Source organism: Plectropomus leopardus, chromosome 14 (genome assembly GCF_026936395.1).
Source record: "Plectropomus leopardus strain MGB_pleo_1.0 chromosome 14, ASM2693639v1, whole genome shotgun sequence".
NCBI classification, from domain to species: domain Eukaryota; kingdom Metazoa; phylum Chordata; class Actinopteri; order Perciformes; family Serranidae; genus Plectropomus; species Plectropomus leopardus.
The window spans coordinates 25943902-25962625 of NC_142189.1; the positions used below are offsets into that span (position 1 = coordinate 25943902).

Here is an 18724-nt window from a genome sequence, read left to right on the forward strand (position 1 = left end):
AGCTGATAAGGTAAAAGGCTATGCCAATGCAAGCTAACTGGTATTATGGAGCCAATGGTCCAAATGAAATTTAGCAATATTGTAGACGATAACGTTATTCTAAATATGATTGTAATTAATTTTTTCAGCATTCCAGGCAATCATGTCAGTCTCTTGTTTTAGCCTGGGGTGCGATTTTTATTTTTATGTATTTATTTATTTTTTAATTTCATGGCCAAGGAAGAAAATATTTTTCCTTGAGCCTTCCTGAGAAACTGGGTGAAAATGCATGATCCTCCATCAACCACAAATAATAATTTTTTCACAGTTTCTGACTATGATAAATCACATGACTTTGGTGACTTTTAAAGAAAGCCTGACTTTCAAACCCACTTGCAGGTATAGGGGTTCTGATGATATTTAAAATAAATACAAAACATTACCATTCAAAGTTGAATGTCCCTCCTCATGCTAAAAATAAAAGCCTAACTCCGTCCCCTTTAATTAAAAAGTTTTTTGAAGTGCCTTCCCGTTTTGCACCACCCCCTCCTCTCTTATAAATCGCATACCGTTCCTTTAGCTGAAGATGTCTGTGTTACCATTTTAAATTTAAAACTTTATTTTATATTTTATTTTTTGTTTTTTAGAAAGAATGATTAAGGTCTAAATACCGTTTTAAAGGTACAGTACAGATAAAAAAGAAATAGGTCTACACACATAAATACTGACATGAATAGGCATAAAACAATAATGTTATATCTAACATTGCATTAGACTATGTAGCATATGCTAGGCCACACATACTGTAAATTGTAAGCTCAATTTTTTATTTAAGGCATAGTCTAAGGTTTGTTTGTTTTTTCTTAATTGTTCTCGTACATAAATACAGTACATACATGTTAAACAGTATTCAGGAAAAAAAAACAGCACCCATCAGACTCAAATATGCAGAGTGACAACAAAGTTGCAAAGTGAAACAGTAAACATTACTCTGGTATACTCACTTCACCTGGAGTGATGTAACAGCTCTTTGTGATGCGAGAGGATAGTGGGCTGGCTGTGGCAGTTTCAGGTGGAGCTGCTGCTCAGACTTTCCAGCACTCACATTGGGACTGACACAGATGGTCATGAAGATAACCTGACGGTAAGAAGCTTTGCAACAACAGCATTTTTTATATCTTTATTTTTTTATTTTGTAGTTACTTTTATTTGACTTCAAGTAGCCATAAAATGTTAATATGATGGGATTCTCAGTGAAATATCAGAAACAGAAATACAAAAGAGTAAATAAAGAGTGATACAAACAAAATCATTGAATGTAGTCAGCTCAGCATTTAAGTGTATTAATTTGCTTTGGATGATGGCATTCATCTGATTTTTCTCTGGGTCACAGTCGGTTTGGTGCCAAACGCCTGCTCTCGTGGGGAGGATTTTTGACTGGAGGTCTCTATGTGAATCTCTGTGAGTCATGATGACAGACTTGTTGTTGATTTCTGTCCCTCTGGACAAGACTAGTTTAAGCAGTGTAGAGAAACTCAAGCGCACCATTGCCAAAACCAACCTGGCCTCCTGCTGCAAGTTCTCCATTCCAGATCTCAAGGTGAGTAAGGCTGTGGATCGTCTGTCCTAACCAATGGCCCCAGGGGGCCAAGGAAAGTAAATGCAGTGTAAATATATACATAAGGACCAGATATGGATGGGTCTCTTTTCTTGACCTGTGAGAACAACTTTTCAAAAAGCAAACAGCAATTTGAATTGTATGAGCAGGTTTTGTTGTGTGTTTACAGTAGAGTGTAGTCGAGGAGGATGATGGTGTTTGGTGTCCTTCTCTGGTGAAGGGATAAAGGCTCAGGTTGCTCTCTACAGTTTGAGGCAAAATTTCCATCTGACCCATTTCACTCAACGTGATCAATGTTCACCTTGGCTGCCATGATTCGTATTTTCACAGCATTTTTCCCCCTTTTTTTTAATTTCCTAAGTGTGGTATTAATAGGCCTATGATACGGCATGGTATTCATATGATATTGGCATGATTTATGGATGAATCTTAAAAGACTGCACGTTCACAAGTCATTATACACACAGAACTGTTGCTTATCTTTCATGATTTGAGCTCTCTATGTCACATCCATGACTGTGCTGTCTCTGCTGTGACCCCAGGTGGGAATATTGGACACTCTGCTCAGCGTGTCAGATGATCTCTCCAGGCTTGACACACTGACTGAAAGGTATATATATATTTAAAAAAAAAAAGTATGATGAAACCAACTGAATATGTTGCTCATGCTCTGTTGCTGAACAGGGTGCATGTTTTACTCAATGGTCATTGCATGTTTGTGGCTTAATGTGCGGTTGGTTCTTACTCTGAGCTTGTGTGCCGTCTGCAGCATGATTAATTGATGGTCAAGGGCAGCTGACGGTTACTTTTCCCTCCTGATTTCAAATTCATTGTCGGTGCATCTGAGCTGACATGGTGTCGGTGGGGATGTTACAGTCTATTTGTAAGATAAAAAATAAGAAAAAGATAAAACCTGACAGATTTTGTCTCATTATTTAATCCGGAATTGTTTTTATTTAGTTTGACTTATTATTTTCCAAATCTCTGTTTAGCGCAACATTTTAACTCGGATTAAAAGAAAAAAAAACTTGCTGGGCATTAATAGTTGATCAAGGGAAAAAGATTCCCAGAAGAGCAGACAACATATAGTGAAAACTAATTAAAATTGTAACTCAATATAAAACATATAAAATGTATAAAATATATAACATAAAAAACCCACACAATTAAAGTACAGGCACCTCTGTAGCACAGTGGAACCTGATACATTTGCTGCTTATTATATAACAAAAAAAACCTCATTAGCCATGCAATATTCTAAGTTTAGTTTCATCTTGCAAACTTGCAAAATAAACAGTAAAACAGCATGGAAATGCCAAAACTTACAGCTTCCAAGTTTGAAGTTGGGCCAAAGACACCCAGTACTGATATATCATTGGTTTAAATGTAAACATCTGAGTGTGCATGGTTTCCTGGATATCTTTTCTTCCCCATGCTAATTATTCCTCTAACACTAGTTAGTATGGAGGACCACAAGTGTCACAGAAATAGCAATAATTTATTTTTATTAATCACTTTTAAAACATTAAAGCCAACATTATTATTTTTTTTTTTTTACAAATTAATCTATAAGTAAATAGACTAAAGACAAAGTGATTTATTATTTGACATTTTAATGAGCAATAAAGAGGGAATTATAAAAAAACAAACAAACTTACAATTGAGGTGTTAATTCATCAATAAATAGTTCAAATTAAAACAGATTTGCAAAAACAAAAATAGACAAGTCAATGAATGTATCACTTAAAAATACATTAATTAATTTGTAAACAAATGTATTACTGCCTGTTTTAATTTGTTATTTATTATCAAAATGCTATATTACTATTTCTGTGACACTTGGTGGTCCTCCGTGTATCTGAGAGTCAGTGAATCACCTGACATACATCGATACATAACAGACTAAAACATGAGTCGTTTGGAGCTCAAAATGTCAACTGTATCATCATTAGTCTATGCACATCAGCACACGAGTAACATTAACTGTAAAATAAGAAACCAAAATAAATCTGTATACAATTCTTCCTTACTCTCTATATTGACATACACACTACAACAGCATCACTTATGGCTTTTGGTTTTGCTGAACCACCCCAAGATTGGCCCTATCTGACCACCCTGTATGAAAACTTTCTGTGGGTGCCACTGCTGTAATACTGATATTTTTTTCTGTTGCCTGGTCAGTGTGATTAAAAAAACACATCAGTGTATGAGGGAAGTGATGGAGCCGTCCAGTGACAAAGTGCCGGAAAACGCCTTAGCCAATGGAGGTGAGTCACACACAAACACACATGCTGATACATGCTGAGGGTGTTAATTACAGCGTATAGAAACTCATTAAGTAAGTGCATACAAGCCCCAGGCTACATGCTCACAGCAGATGAGACTAAGAGCTACTTAAACCGAGCTCTATATGCATGTATACACACAAACATCAACTCCTACACACACACACACACACACACACACACACACTACTAAATACTAAATACTAAGACTAAATAATGCCTTTACCCCGTGTTTGCCAAATCAACAGCGTCCCCTCACAAACCAGTCTAACCAGTGTCTCTGATCACTTTCCCCCATCAGACCACGGCACGAAACAGACAGCCGTCGTGTCACCCCTGAAAGCTTTCCTCAAGTCTCTCAGGGGTATTTTATCAGCTGGCGATTTGCTCTTTGAGCTGGAGTGCAGTGCTGCAGTGTGACAGCTTATACATAAAGTGTGCCCTTTTGTTTTCTGAATGACGCTTCTGTTCCAGTGTGTGGCACCGTGTGCTGAACAATTTTTGGTTATTATGTCTTCTTTTCAATGTGTTTCTCAGTGGACCTGATGAGTTACATGACCAAGTTTCAGTGGGACAAAGCCAAGTATCCCACAGCTCTGCCTCTCTCCAGCCTGGCAGACATCATCAGCAAGGTACTAACTAATGCTAATGAGTATTATAATAAAAAGTATATTTTAGTTATTACAGGAATAATCCCCTTAGAGTGTTATTCCAGTGATTTTATTATTGCACTTTCGCAAAGTTGTGAGACAAACAAGAAACAGTGAAAGTCACAGTGAAATGGAAATAGCTATGCTTTTTTTCCCCATGTTTAATATTTAGCATGTAACAAGAGCAACACATTCTTACGCACAACTCGTCATGAAGAGCAGCTTGGTCAGTATCTCTGCTTCAAGCTATGATACTTTATCATCAGTTTTGGATATTTTAAGTTTCCACTCATTACATGCACACAGTGTCTTTTCAAATTAAACTTCTGTGTTCACAGGAATTGTACAGTTTCTGCCTGTTGCCTACATGCAATCTTTTCTAAATAAACTTCCATAATCACAGGAAACATACAGTTTCCGTTTATGACACGCACAGTGACAGTTTTCACTTGTTGCGTGCATGTAATGTCTTTTTAAAATAAACTTTTGTTGTCACAGAAAATGTGCAGTTCCTGCATGTTACGTGCATACAGTGTCTTTTCAAAATAAAATTGCGTTGGGTATAGGCAACCAGACTACTTGTTAAGGTTTAGGAAAAATTATGGTCCGGGTTAAACCAGTTGTTGGTTAAGATACTGACCTCCGGTTTCACGCGGAACAAGAGCGACGGCCTCCTGGGTGAATGTGTTTGTACTTTATACCACATCAGCTGCTTATAACATCTTATATTGCATATTGTAACAAATGGAAGCTGTATGTTTCCTCTGTAATAAATAACACTAGAGGTATTTAATATGTTAGTTCTCAGACGAGTTTCAAGGTTATCACACGTACTGTTGATGCTCACACGTGCTGTTCATTACTGCATGTGTGTGTCAGGAAGTTTCCCAAATGGATTTGGAATTAACATCCCGAGCTGCGGCGTACAACAGTGTGAAATTGAGCTTGCAAAGCCTCCAGCACAAAAAGGAGTAAGTGATAACATATTAAGCAGAAAAACTCTATAAACTATGAAATGTTAAACTGGCCTGTCTGTTTTTCCAGTGGGCCTTTGCATACTCGCAGTATGAATGACATCGTACAGAAGGAGGACTTAGTGATCTCAGAGTACCTCACTACACTTCTGGTAGTGGTGACCAGGTTGGTGACACACTAAAAGTTATTCTTCCTCCATTTGATGGCTTGTGTGTGAATATTTATGTGTTGTTCTTGAAGTGTAAATGTGTTTCTGCATGTGCTTTTGGTCACAGAGCGAACTACTTGCAGTGGGAGAGGAGTTATGAATCTTTCTCAGAGTTTGTGGTTCCGCGGTCCAGCAGGTGAGCTGTCTTTATGAACTCTTGGCTGTGAGACAAGACATTTCACTTGATCTTGGTACAAGTGTACCAGCAAAGCTCCGAGTACCTGTTCTCAACATCTAAAGAGGTCAGGCTAAGTAACCAAAGGTGTCCCATTACCGGCAGAAAGTAAGAGTCCGTGTGGGTTGGATCGGTTGCAGGAAAGGAAATGTTTTGCTCCTTTTCTTTTTTCTTTTTCAAGGAAAAATGTATTCAATTGAAGTTCTTGATAATTGAATCTTTCATGTCATCATGCCAGAAGTTGTAGTGCAGCATGTGTCGTTGTAGTGTGTATATTTTACAAAAAAAAGTGAAGTGCTTTGTAGACTGACATCTAAAGCAGAGCAAAAACTAAAAAGTTATGTCAAAACCAAGTTTGTCAAGGATGAACTGTAAAGGGTTTTTTTTGTTTCCTGACTTTTCATCCACATGACATCACAGTAACGGGCTGAAAGGAAATACTGGTTAGTGTCAGCGAATATAAGAATAATTAATAAGTAATGACAAAAATGGGTTTTTGACTTTTGCTGCATGTTCATGATATTTTATGTCAGCATTCAATGCCTTGCATTTGACATTCTCTATGCCAAAAAATACAGTTATTGTGTGTCAGGTTGGGAAGGCCTCTGAAAAAACCCCAAACATATAAGAGACTAAACCTCTTCAATGATGCCTTTACACTAATGGCAGTGAAATCGAACTCATCCATCATTCATATACCTGTGCTTTTCCTACTTTAATGTCGTCTATTTTCATCTTCTGTCTTCTAAAAGACCAGCTAATAAATGAAGCTCTGTGATGTTGCACAGTAGCTACACACATCTTTCTCCTGCCTAGAGGTTTAATCAGCCGAGGTAATCGAAAACACCGGCCTTTAAATGAATGAAATTACAAAATTAACAAACAATGGTTCCATTGACCTTGTCTGACAAGCACCTTTTTTTAAAACCCAGCCCATTTTCAGTTTTGTCTTTTAACTCATCAATTGCTGATGCTGGCTACAGTAAATACAGATAAAAGGTTGCTGTCCTGATGGGTTCACAAAGCTTGCTACACATTTCATCCTCACCAGATTCTTGACCTGACCACAGTCATCCTGATCGACTCGTGGTTGTGAGGTTGGTTGGATCAAACTGCACACTTTAGAGTGACCTTTTTTTTTTTTACATAGGCACACCTATGTAGTGATGATGCTGTTTAACCCTTTGAAACCTATATCGACATCAATTTTCTATGCCTTTTACAAGCTGTTTATCCCTTTGGAGCCAGAGCAAATTGGTTTGATTTCGTCCAAAAACATAAGAGAACGGCAGTGAGCAACTTGGCAGGAAATGTCCCACACAGAAATTAGTAAAAGGTGACAAGAAAACAACCTGAAGAATAGCTTTTCTTTTGAAGAGGGATTTTTTTTAAAGGGGAAAAGTTGTTTAGAAAATGATATTCATAATTATTATAATTATATATTTCATATTATATTTACAGAAATTTAGTTCTTTTTGTGTCATTTTCTTGTCTGTTTTTTAAAATTATTTTTCAGGTAATTTTCTTGTAACGTGTTACTAATTTCATGCTTATGTTGGGCCATGGCTTGTTAAGTTGCCCATTGCCTTCTACACTTATTTTTTTGCAAGAAATCATAACAATTCTCTCAGTTTTCAAAGGGTTAATCAGCAGCTTGATATGCCACACCTGTCAGGTGGTGGGATTATTTTGGAAAATAAGTCTTCACTAACTCTGGCCTTATTTTGTGTAACCAACAGGAAGCTGTACGAGGACGGAGAGGGGGGTGTTTTCTCAGTGACACTTTTCAAAAGAGCTGTGTGTGAATTCAAAGCCAAAGCCCAGGAGAGCAAGTAAGCAGGACGGATTATCAGAAAATACCCCGTCAAGTCACAGCTGTGGTGTCTGCGTCACTTACCATAGTGTAGCCTATCGTCCACACAGGTTCATCGTACGCGAGTACAGCTTTGATCTGGAGGCGAAGAAGCAGCAGGAGATGAAGCAGCATGTTGTTCGCAAGAAGGAACAATATGTGAGTCCAACATCACACTCTATAGAGTTTCTTTGATTTGTGTGATGTTGAAGTATATTAATAATGAGCATGCCTCCTCTATAGGGAACCTTTGTGCGTTGGCTGAAGGTGAATTTCAGTGGGGTGTTTGTTGCCTGGATTCACCTGAAAGCATTGAGGGTGTTTGTGGAGTCAGTCCTCAGGTCAGTGCCCTTTATGCTAGTGAAGGAAAAATGACATAATGATTTTTCCTGTGGTTCTCACAACGTTGTCTCCTGTTAGGTATGGATTACCTGTGAACTATCAGGCTTTCATGTTGCACACGGACAAGAAGCGCTTAAAGAAACTGAGAGAAGAACTCGCCATGCGGTTTAAACATCTGGACCCCACTGCCACTTCCAGCAAGACAGATGTAAGAGGCCAAATTCACGTTCACTGCTTCAGTGCTTATAATAATGTCACTGTTATATATATTTCAAATGTCTGAATAGTTCAAATGTGGGAAAGGTCTGTTTTTCTACCCTGACTTGGATTCATTTGACACAACAGTGCATCAACCTATAGCCGTTGGTGGAGAACAACTAACCTCATCAACACAAGCACTGCTCTTGAGTACAATTTTTACTTTATACTTTATACTTTATTGTCATTTTGTGTTAATTTATACTTCCAATTAACTTCAGAACATCTGAGATACCAATATTTTACATGTTATTTGAATAAATATGCTCAAAATAATGCAAGTACACCACTGTTAGCTTGCATGTCAGCTGACAAGTAGCAACAAACTGCAGTATAGAAATGCCAAAAATATGTTTAATGTTACGACAAGAGAGGACAATAAATATATTGCCAGCAGAGAGCAGAGTTATATATATATATTAGCTGCAATGTCCCCCCTCAGTACTTATCTTGGGCACAAATCTTACATAACAGGAGCCTCTCTGCTGCATAATGAATACTTCACCTTTCATAAGCTAATTATACTTCTTTACCTTCAGCTAAATGTACTCTATGTTTCTTTTTACCTCTGGGGGCTCTATGGAGCAGTTTTTTTTCTGTTTGTTTGTTTGTTTGTTTTTAAGCAGGTTCGTTAGACCTCAGGGGTAGACAAAGTACATTTTGGTCATTAACACTGAATGCAAACATTTCTTTTGTTTGTTTACAAGAAAACCCCACAGGGCAAATTTTAATCAACATTAGTTTATATTTTGTGGCCACTTGGGAGCAGCACAGTAAGCTGTAAACACAACAGAGACATCACCTCATAAGCTGTGGTGAATGTGGTGCATTAGTGTCCTTTTAGCTCTGTTGTCCAGTCTGCTTCTCAAAAATGGGAACATGCTGACTGCCATTTGCCGTATGTAATACACCGACTATAAAAATACCTCATACAACCTCACTTCAGATCATCTGAGCTGTCCCTTTAAGAATGTTTGAAAATGTTTGTCCAGTCGAATTTAATTTTAATGTCTGAGCAAAGGAGAGCACTGTCAACCATCTGCTGTCCAGCCTACTCGAAATGGCATCCGTCTAATGCAAATTCATCCATGGCCTTGCTAGACCACATTGAGGAAAGTGAAATTGTGGGATGCAAGTACATTTACTGCACGCAAATAAGGCCGAGATAATTATGGTGCATAATAATAATAATAATAATAATAAAAAAAACCTAAACCTGCCTGGACACAAATTTGAATTTGATTTGAATGGTGTATAGACAAACAACAATCCTGCAGTAAAATGATTGGTTTTCACTGGTTCAAGGTGTGTGTGACACATTGTTTTCTGTGTTCTTCTGTTTTTCTTTGTCCAGCAGATAAAGTGTGAAATCCCAGGACTCTGTCAGCAAGAGTACTTCTCCTACATCTGCTTCAGTGTCAACACCAATGTGCTGGAGATCAGCTAGCAGTCAGCAAAGAGAGGATCCACACAGAGAGACCAAGCAATGAGGACCCCAAACGCTCATGTGACGGAGTGGACCAGTCAGAGCCAGGAACATAAAGACCCTCATTTCTGAAATTAAACACATCTAGTGAAGAATACATATGTATATATCCTGCTTCCAACATTTCTCATGAGCCAGAACTGTCAAGCTACCCTTGGAGAGCAGTGTAAATAATCTTTTCAGGTGACCAGTGGGTGGATTTGGGTTCTCTTCACCGCAATACAAGCTGCACATGGACTATTCTTTGTGATGTGCTGCGTTAAATTCAATATCTAAAAAAAATGCTTTCTCCTGTAAGAATATGTAAATGTAAATGTGAATGTCAGTGTACAGCTTGAAGCATTTTAAGTGAGCACATATTCCTAAAAGCCAGTGTCATTATACAGTATAATCTGTGGGGAAGCATATCATGACTCTGTACATATACCTTTTCTTTATCTCATATGTGATCTTAAAGTTTTTACAAAGTAATGTTGTAAGTGGTGGAGGGAGAACTCAGATCCTTAACTTAAGTAAAAGTACAATTGCCAGGATATAAAATAACCCTTACAATTTAAAGTACTGCAATAAAATATAAATTATAATAATAATAAAAATATAAATAGAAGATAATAGAAATAAAATTAAAAATCCTTCAGATTTATCAGATTTTCACGAAATCAGACTCCATTCTTGTTCATATTTATCGTCATGATTTCTTTGGCATGTTCAGTCGATGTTAAAATAGTCTTTTTCAATGTAAATGGTGGGTTACTAGTAACTACAGGCCTCGCCAAATCAGTCACATCTTTAGGATAATAATGCGAAGTAAATGTACATAATTATTATCAGCTTATTGTTCTTAAAAAGTATCAAAATAGACACACTTGTTCTGCAGAAAAATTGCTAACTGACATATTATTATACAATACATTAATAAATTGTTAATGCTGTTGTGCACATGTCGCATTTTACTGCTGTAGTTGTTCAGAATGGAGCAAGTTTTAAAGAGGAGCTCCAGTAATTTTATACATATAAGTGTGTATGCAGGTTTTGGAGAGTACAGTTGCATATGTGAAAAAAAGTTGCATAATGCTTGGGTATGGGAACTGTATTTCTTTATTCACATATTGTTATTTCTGTCTTTCAGTGTCATGACTTTGACCCATTATATATTAATTTATAAGACATTGTCTTTTCTTGTTTTTTTTTTAACACTCATACACACATTATTGGCTTCTTTGGTCCCTATGCTGTAAGATTTAAATTTCTATCTAAACTTTAATGAGTTCCTAGTTTTCTTTGCAGAAATGCTGAGATAAATGCCTGCTGTACCTTTTTTGAAGTTTTCTTACACCCCTTGTGACTCTCATGAAGCTTTTAGTACGGATTGAGACGCCTGGAGTGGGAATCGCTGCTCTTATCTTTGTTGTTCTTTTAGTGAAATGCTGGAAAGTTTAACGAATTTGGGCATCAAACTTTCATTCAAATTATATGAGATATGTAAAACCTTAATCCAAAAATTAAGGAACTTCCGCTGTTGGATGCAGAAAAGAAGTGTGAAACCTAGTGGTATTAAGTAACATGAAAGAGAAATACCAGTGCCACTACATTTTATTTAAACAGCAGAAGACTTTCCACCACTTAATGCTTTACAATGCATGATCACCAGAGAGTGCTCTATTCCTGCTCTGCAGCATCCATTTCCACAGTTTCTCTACTATGATAAATAACATTTGACCAATTAATGTGTTTGATATTGGAAGATTTAACAATGCTGCAAAGTGCAGTAATGAATGGCTCGCTATAATGCAAAATATGTGTTTTCCCTCTACGTTTTAAAAAGACAATAGAGTTCTGACCATTGTGGGGAGTGAGTTAGAGTTTGACTGTTTTATAGTGCTGATTATTGGTGCTCTTTTAATTATTGACTGAATTGTCCTTTCAGTCAAACAAGCTACAGATTGAAATGCTCTCGACGTGAGAAAAAAAGACCTGCTCCCTCTCTCTCTCTCTCCCTCTGTGTGTGTGTGTGTGTGTGTGTGTGTGTGTAGAGAGAGAGAGAGAGAGAGAGAGAGAGACCGAGAGAGGGGGAGAGGTGGGAAGTGTTAAGGAAAGCTGGCCGCCCAAGCTGTGCCATTCAGTGCATGCAACAGTCTGAGGAGAAAAAGCTTTACGCGCCGAAATTATGGACATAAATCCTGGCTTTTGCACTTTACTCTAACAATATAGGAGCTTTTAATTATTCAGTCAAACATTCAGGAAAATGTGGACAGTTCCGAAGCCAAAATATAGAACAGGTTTGTGCGATGAGGGGGAGATTGCTGTGAACATTGGCGGAGTCCGAGTAGTGCTTTTCGGGGATGTTTTGAACCGCTACCCGGAGAGCAGACTGGCGGAGCTGCTGAACTCCTCAACTGAGAGTTCTGAGGTGATCTCGTCGCTTTGTGATGACTTCGACCCGGGAAGAAAAGAGTTTTACTTCGACCGAGATCCCGACGCCTTCAAGTGCATCATCGACGTCTACTACTTTGATGAAATCCACATCAAACCCGGCATTTGCCCGATTTGTTTCATCAAGGAGATGGAGTTCTGGAAAATAGACCAAGATGTTTTGGATGAATGCTGTAAAAGTTACCTAAATGAGAAGGAGGAGGAGTTAACAGAGATTGCAAACAAAGTGAAGGTGATTCTGGAGGATCTGGATGTGGATCAGTGCATTACGCGCACCCAGCGGTGCCAGAGGTTCTTGTGGAGGCTGATGGAGAAGCCTGGATCCTCCGTGCCGGCGCGCGTCATTGCCATCGCGTCTTTCCTTTCCATCCTGGTTTCGGCGGTGGTGATGTGCGTGGGGACCATCCCGGAGCTCCAGGTGACGGACGCAGAGGGGAAACTGGTGGAGCACCCGACCCTGGAGGCGATCGAGACTGCCTGCATGTTATGGTTCACCGCGGAGTACCTGCTGCGCCTCGCGTCCTCTCCAAACAAGCTGCACTTTGCGCTCTCCTTCATGAACATCATAGACTTTATGGCCATCATGCCTTTCTACGTTGTCCTATCCCTCACCTACCTCGGCACCACATCCATGATGGAGCTTACTAACGTCCAGCAAGCTGTCCAGGCGCTTCGCATCATGCGCATCGCGCGTATTTTCAAGCTGGCGCGCCACTCCTCTGGGCTGCAGACTCTGACCTACGCGCTCAAGAGGAGTCTCAAAGAGCTGGGGCTGCTCCTCATGTACATGGGCGTGGGGATCTTTGTGTTCTCAGCGCTGGCCTACACTATGGAGCAAAGCCATCCAGAGACGCTTTTCAGAAGCATCCCGCAGTCTTTCTGGTGGGCCATCATCACCATGACCACGGTGGGCTACGGAGACATCTACCCCAAAACAACGCTGGGCAAGTGCAACGCAGCCGTGAGCTTCCTGTGCGGAGTGATAGCCATCGCCTTGCCCATCCATCCCATCATCAATAACTTTGTGGTGTTCTACAATAAGCAGAAAGTGTTGGAAACTGCGGCGAAGCACGAGGTGGAGCTGATGGAGCTGAAGTCTGGCAGGGAGGCGCGCAGAAAAAGCAGGGATTGAGAGGAGACTGTGGACGCACGAGTAGTTAAAGCAAGTAAAGACTTTCTCAAATCCTTTTATTGCCATCAAATAGAAACTTTAAAGCGATTTCATCCCCGACGTAAATTTGGGAAAAAAAAAGTCATTTATCCAAATTGAATTCACTAAAATTACCTTTAAATACCTAAAGTTAACTTGCAAAATTCAGTATGTCAATGAGACACTGAGACTTTTTGCGGTCCTGCAGACACACTGGGGCAGCTCCCTGCAGTCACACCTGTACATAGATGTTGTCTTTACACAGCTGTGTTGTTTCTGTTGTTGCTTTGACTGTGCCACGTGCTGCTTTTTCCATGATGCAGTTAATTCGTCCATATCTTGTTATTGTGAAGGCCGTTATTGAAGTAAAAGATGTGCATGAAAAAGTCTACATATGTTTGTGCATATAAAATCATTAAAGCATCACAACACAGAATTTTCCCACTGCAGGACAGTACAAATAAGGATGCATTGCTTTGGTGGCAAATGTTTGAGATGGGGACTTAAAATGGACCAGTGTGGGTGGATTTATAGCTGCTATCATTTTAAGAAATGTCTTAATGTAAAATTAGATACACTTAAAAAAAACAATAAAACAAAGTCATAATTTGCAGAGAAACCCAGAAAATGTGTTTATGATTTATCCCTTTAATCAGATTATTCCAAAATTGGTTTTAGAGGAATATTTTGTGTTACTGTGTTGATATTTTGTGCTGCGTGCTGACCCCCTGTATATGCTGTTATGAATTCTCTTTTGGGGACAGATAAGGAATGATGGTGGAAACTACAAAGATTAAACTTTTACAATCCAAGGTCATGAGATCCTGTGCTTTTATGATATGTCTCAAAAATAGGTTTGTTTGGTTTTTTTTAAAAAATGTTTTTATTTATTAATGTTTAGTCCAGGAGACATCAAACCCAACCAGACATTAACCTCACATGATTGCTGAACAGCTGCTAATGAACAAATATTATGTTTCAATGTGTGTGTGTGTGTGTGTGTGTGTGTGTGTGTGTATTTTATGCCAGGGTGCTTCACCTCCAGATAGTGGGCTCTTTATGTAAAACAAATGCTCGGCATAATTTGTATGCATGTAAAGCTTATAACCATTGGCATCATCAAATTTTCATCAACTGCTATTTCAATCTTTTTATGAAAAGATCTTTTGACTATTGGGATCATTCAAACCTGAACACAGAAGAGATCAAGTACTTTTTGTTGATGAGGCACTTACTTGTTAAAACATGCAGAGTTGCACAGTGGCGAAGGAAGTATTAAGATCTGTTTGTAAAATGAGTAACGCTGCTATACAGACAGTTCTCCATTACAAGTAAATCTGCATGGAAATGCAAGTAAAATCAAGTATTATTGGCAAAATGTATTCAAGCATCAAAAGCAAAAGTAAAGCATTTTGCTGTTGTTGCTGATGAAGTTGGAGAAAAGTTTAGATAGATAGAAACACAAACACAATGATAGTATATTTTTAACAGATAATAGTAACAACAATGAACCCAAATAAAATGGCAAATACCTAAAAGTCAAAGCCAAAAATGATCAAAAATCAATTATATTTATGTATATAAAGAAATTACTTTAAAAAGATTTTATTTATTTGTTCATTTTTAAAAAGGGTTAGAAATAAGATGTTCTCACATTAAAGCTGGGATAGGCAGTTTTATTTTGGTCTCATTTTTGCAAAAATACATTACAAACTTTCATCATATTGTGATTCTCAAGTGGTCTGGGAGGCTGGGTTTCAGGCTTTCAAAAATCTAGCCTGTTTGAGACTTTGGGCCAATCATAGATCATTTCAAAGAGAGGGTGTTCCTACTGGCAGTTCTACAAATGCAGATGGGTGTGCATGTCCCTTCAGATGGTTAAAGCCTGATTCAATTGCAAAATCCTGCAGAAAAAGTTACTCTTCCAGCGCTGGTAACAACTACCTCCCAAAAAGAAAGATAGACTTAGCAAAATGAGAGTCTTTTGCTGTGCGCTGCTGATGCAAGTCACCAGCCTATTGTGACAACCCACACTGGGTTTTATGCAGCCCAAATTTGAGTTCCCACAGCGTCCGACTGAGGGTCTGTCTCCAGATCTGCTGCTGACTATCCTCCCAGCGCAGTAATCTATAGTGGCAGAAAGTCACTGTTTATCAGTGGTCTGATTAACAATGAGAAAGAGGGGCTGAATGTATGTTCTGCATTTAACGGCACAATAAAATAAGATTAGATCAATAAATGTATAGGAAACAATGGGTTACTGTATGAAGCACATGCACATGCCTGTGGTCTTCTGAGAGGGAGGAGCTTAGGACAGAGAGAGGTAAGCTACAGAAATAGGGTGTATTTTAAATTCTTATTTAAAAAAAAAAAATTATATATATATATAATCATTATTTGGGCTTTTCCAGAAAACTATCTTACTCCAGCTTAATGAAATTGCTCTTTTAAAAAGATACATTTTGAGAGACAATTTGAAAGATGACACCGATTCTGCGTACTTTTCTATAACCATGTCTCATAACCCCATAATGTGTTTTGTGTGTAACAACATTATTTGTAATGCAACTAGTAAGAAAAGCTACCAAATAAATGTAGATGAGGAGAAGCATAAAGTGGCATCAAAAAGAAATGGTCAAGTATACTGCAAGTATCTCAAATTTGTATTTACTGTAAGAGCAATGCTCAAGTAAATGTGACAGTTAAGATAAGATAAGATAAGATAAGGTAATCCTTTATTTATCCCGAAATAGGCAAATTTGCACATTGTTACAGCAGCAAGGTGTAAGGTGTATGCAAGATAAGCAAGCAAAAGATCAATACTATAAATAGTAAAAAAAAACAAGATACCAAACTCAGCAGTTATAAAAATATTTTCACCAAACAGCATTATATTCTGCCACCAGATTTAAACTATAACCTTACGAGGCAAAAAGCCACAAGTTTTTGTGAATTTATTTGAGTTTACTGAAGTGATGCTCTGTGTTTGGTCCTGAGCAGTGGGCTGCCTCTCCAAGGTGCTACAGTCACTGTTTTATTGTTTCTTCCTGCAGCCACCTTGAGAGAACACAGGGATGATGACAGAAAATGCTTAAAAAAACGACTTTTATTCTGCTAAGACAGAGCTGCATGCCAGGCAAGTCATGGTCCAGTGTTTGGGTGAATGTCACTGTTGATCCTGTGAGATGTCTCAGTATGTGTGTTTGTGTGGATGCACATTTTTCAGTATTCTGTGTCTTCATCTGCATGTCGCTGGAAGTTTCTGTGTTTATCCGCGCTAGTGCATCGCGTGTGACACAATCCAAAGCAGTGGTCTGTGAGAAACTGCTGTCCCCAGCGGGAAAACACTTCAAAGTAAGGCTATACACACCCACACACTGAACTCTCAAATTCACTCCCCTCCCTCTTTGCTCCACCACCACCACACCCGCTGTTTCTCTCTGTCTCCATCTCACTCCTTCGTCCTGCCTCCACCTCCTCATGCTCTGTGCTCAGATGATGAGCTGTCAGCTTCTTTGGCTGAGAGAGCAGTGATCAGACGTGGTGATATGCAGAGCGTCAGTGCTGTCAGTTTTTGAGGGCGTGTAGAGGTGCAAAACTTTGCACTTATCGCTTCAAATTTGTGTATGGCACTGTGGAGGTAAAAATAGAAGGATTAACTGATTGTTCACCAACACTGAGATGATGACGTGAAAGATTTGTGCGAGGATGAAGGCAAATTGCGAGACATCAACTGACATTGACTTCAACCAAATATAGCACTTGATTTGTTATGCATCAGCGACCCTTTACAGATGACTCAGTCTCCCTCCTACTGCGTGACACAGCCACACAGGTTGGAATTATACGTTGCTGACCACAGTGCGAGACAAACCGATCTTCACTCAAAATGTGCAGCTGTTTTATGAACATCCACGTTATGGATGTTTCTTTCTGCAGCTCTCCTACTATGTTTGATCCTTGGCAACCTGTAAACAAAAGCATCAAAGATGTGAGACCCTCCCTGTCAATACCTGGCTTCCCCCTCTGTGCTTTGATACTTCACAGGAGAGATCTCCCACGATCCTTAGAGTCCCAGAGTGCACGTGTGTCTTGAGGAGGATTTAATGGTAAATAGATTTTGATTGAAGAATGGCTTAATACTGATGGTTAGTCATTTCTAATGAGATCCCAGTGGTCATAGTAATGTAGGCGTGTGCAGGTTAGTGTTTTGGTAAGTCAAGTTTCACAACTTCCATGTCTTTTTTATGTCTTTGCACCGGTGATAGTTGTGACTAGAGGCATTATGTTTTTGGATTGTCCATCCATCTTTCACATTCTTGTGAACACAATATCTCAAAAACGCCTTTGGCACATCAAATTTGGCACAAATATCTACTTGGACTCAAAAATGAACTAATTAGATTTTGGTGGTCAATGGTCAAAAGTCAAGGTCACTGTGATCTTATCTTTCTCATTCTTGTGAACACAATATCTCAAGAAAATCTTGAGGGATTTTTTTTGGCAAAAACATCTTCTTGGACTCAACATTGATGTGATTAGATTTCTGTGTCAAAAGTCAATGTCACTAAAATTGCATCTGTTCCATTCTTATGAATGAGACATCTCAAAAATGATTTAAAGGACATTTCTTCAAATTTGGCACAAACGTCCACTTGGACTCAACAACGAAATAATCCAATTTTGTTAGTTTAAGGCCAAAGGTCAAGGTCAGTATAACATTGCCTTTCTCACTCTTGTGGACATGATATCTGAAGAACACCTTGAGACAATTTCTTTAAAGGTGGCACAAACATGCACTTGGACTCAAAGATGAACTGATTAGATTTTGGTGGTCAAAGGTCAAGGTGCCTGTCACATTGTATCAGTCTCATTTTCTTTAACACGCTATCTCAAGAACAGCTCAAGGGGATTTCTACAAATTTGGCACTAACATCCATTTGGACTCAAGAATGAGCTGTTTAGAATTTGGTGGTTGAAGGTCATAGATGAAAGGTCACAAAAAATGTCTTTTGGCACTAACTCAAGAATTTGTATGCTAATTATGACATGATTTCACACAATTTTTTAAAGGACACGATGATTAAGTGTTAGAGGGTAGAGGTGTTCCGGGCATGTCCATACGGGGCCAACACAGAGGATTATATATCTCATCTCATCATCCCTTAGGAGGAGTTGGAAAGAGTTGCTGGGGAGAAGGACATCAAGAGTACTTTGCTCAATCTGCTGCCTTTGCAACCCAGAGCCAAATTAGTGGATCAAAATGGATGGATGATGAACTGCTGACTTTGTTCTTCATCCCAAAGGTCA

At 38.7% G+C, this 18724-nt stretch overlaps 2 protein-coding genes across 2 annotated transcripts; both read left to right on the top strand.

The window, feature by feature from the left end:
* The first annotated feature begins 1450 nt into the window (after nt 1-1450).
* Nucleotides 1451-10911, top strand: atp6v1c2 (ATPase H+ transporting V1 subunit C2). Its single transcript, XM_088087441.1, has 12 exons — nt 1451-1579; nt 2140-2207; nt 3782-3867; nt 4423-4517; nt 5415-5506; nt 5580-5675; nt 5786-5854; nt 7633-7725; nt 7817-7904; nt 7989-8086; nt 8166-8295; nt 9703-10911. The coding sequence occupies exons 1-12, from the start codon at nt 1451-1453 to the stop codon at nt 9790-9792; spliced, it is 1134 nt and encodes a 377-aa protein (XP_087943567.1). The 3' UTR covers nt 9793-10911.
* A 1018-nt stretch (nt 10912-11929) lies between these two features.
* kcnf1b (potassium voltage-gated channel, subfamily F, member 1b) lies at nt 11930-14220 on the top strand. Its single transcript, XM_042483260.2, has one exon. It carries the CDS (start codon nt 12077-12079, stop codon nt 13394-13396), a length of 1320 nt encoding a protein of 439 aa, XP_042339194.1. The 5' UTR covers nt 11930-12076; the 3' UTR covers nt 13397-14220.
* The last annotated feature ends 4504 nt before the right edge of the window (nt 14221-18724 follow it).

Excerpts from the sequence above, each read along its gene's own strand:
- atp6v1c2 (XM_088087441.1), top strand. The coding sequence starts at position 1,451 with ATGACAGACTTGTTGTTGATTTCTGTCCCTCTGGACAAGACTAGTTTA. Across the intron at positions 1,580-2,139 it reads TCTCCATTCCAGATCTCAAG|GTGGGAATATTGGACACTCT; the intron begins GTGAGTAAGGCT and ends CTGTGACCCCAG. Across the intron at positions 7,726-7,816 it reads GCCAAAGCCCAGGAGAGCAA|GTTCATCGTACGCGAGTACA; the intron begins GTAAGCAGGACG and ends TCGTCCACACAG.
- kcnf1b (XM_042483260.2), top strand. The coding sequence starts at position 12,077 with ATGTGGACAGTTCCGAAGCCAAAATATAGAACAGGTTTGTGCGATGAG.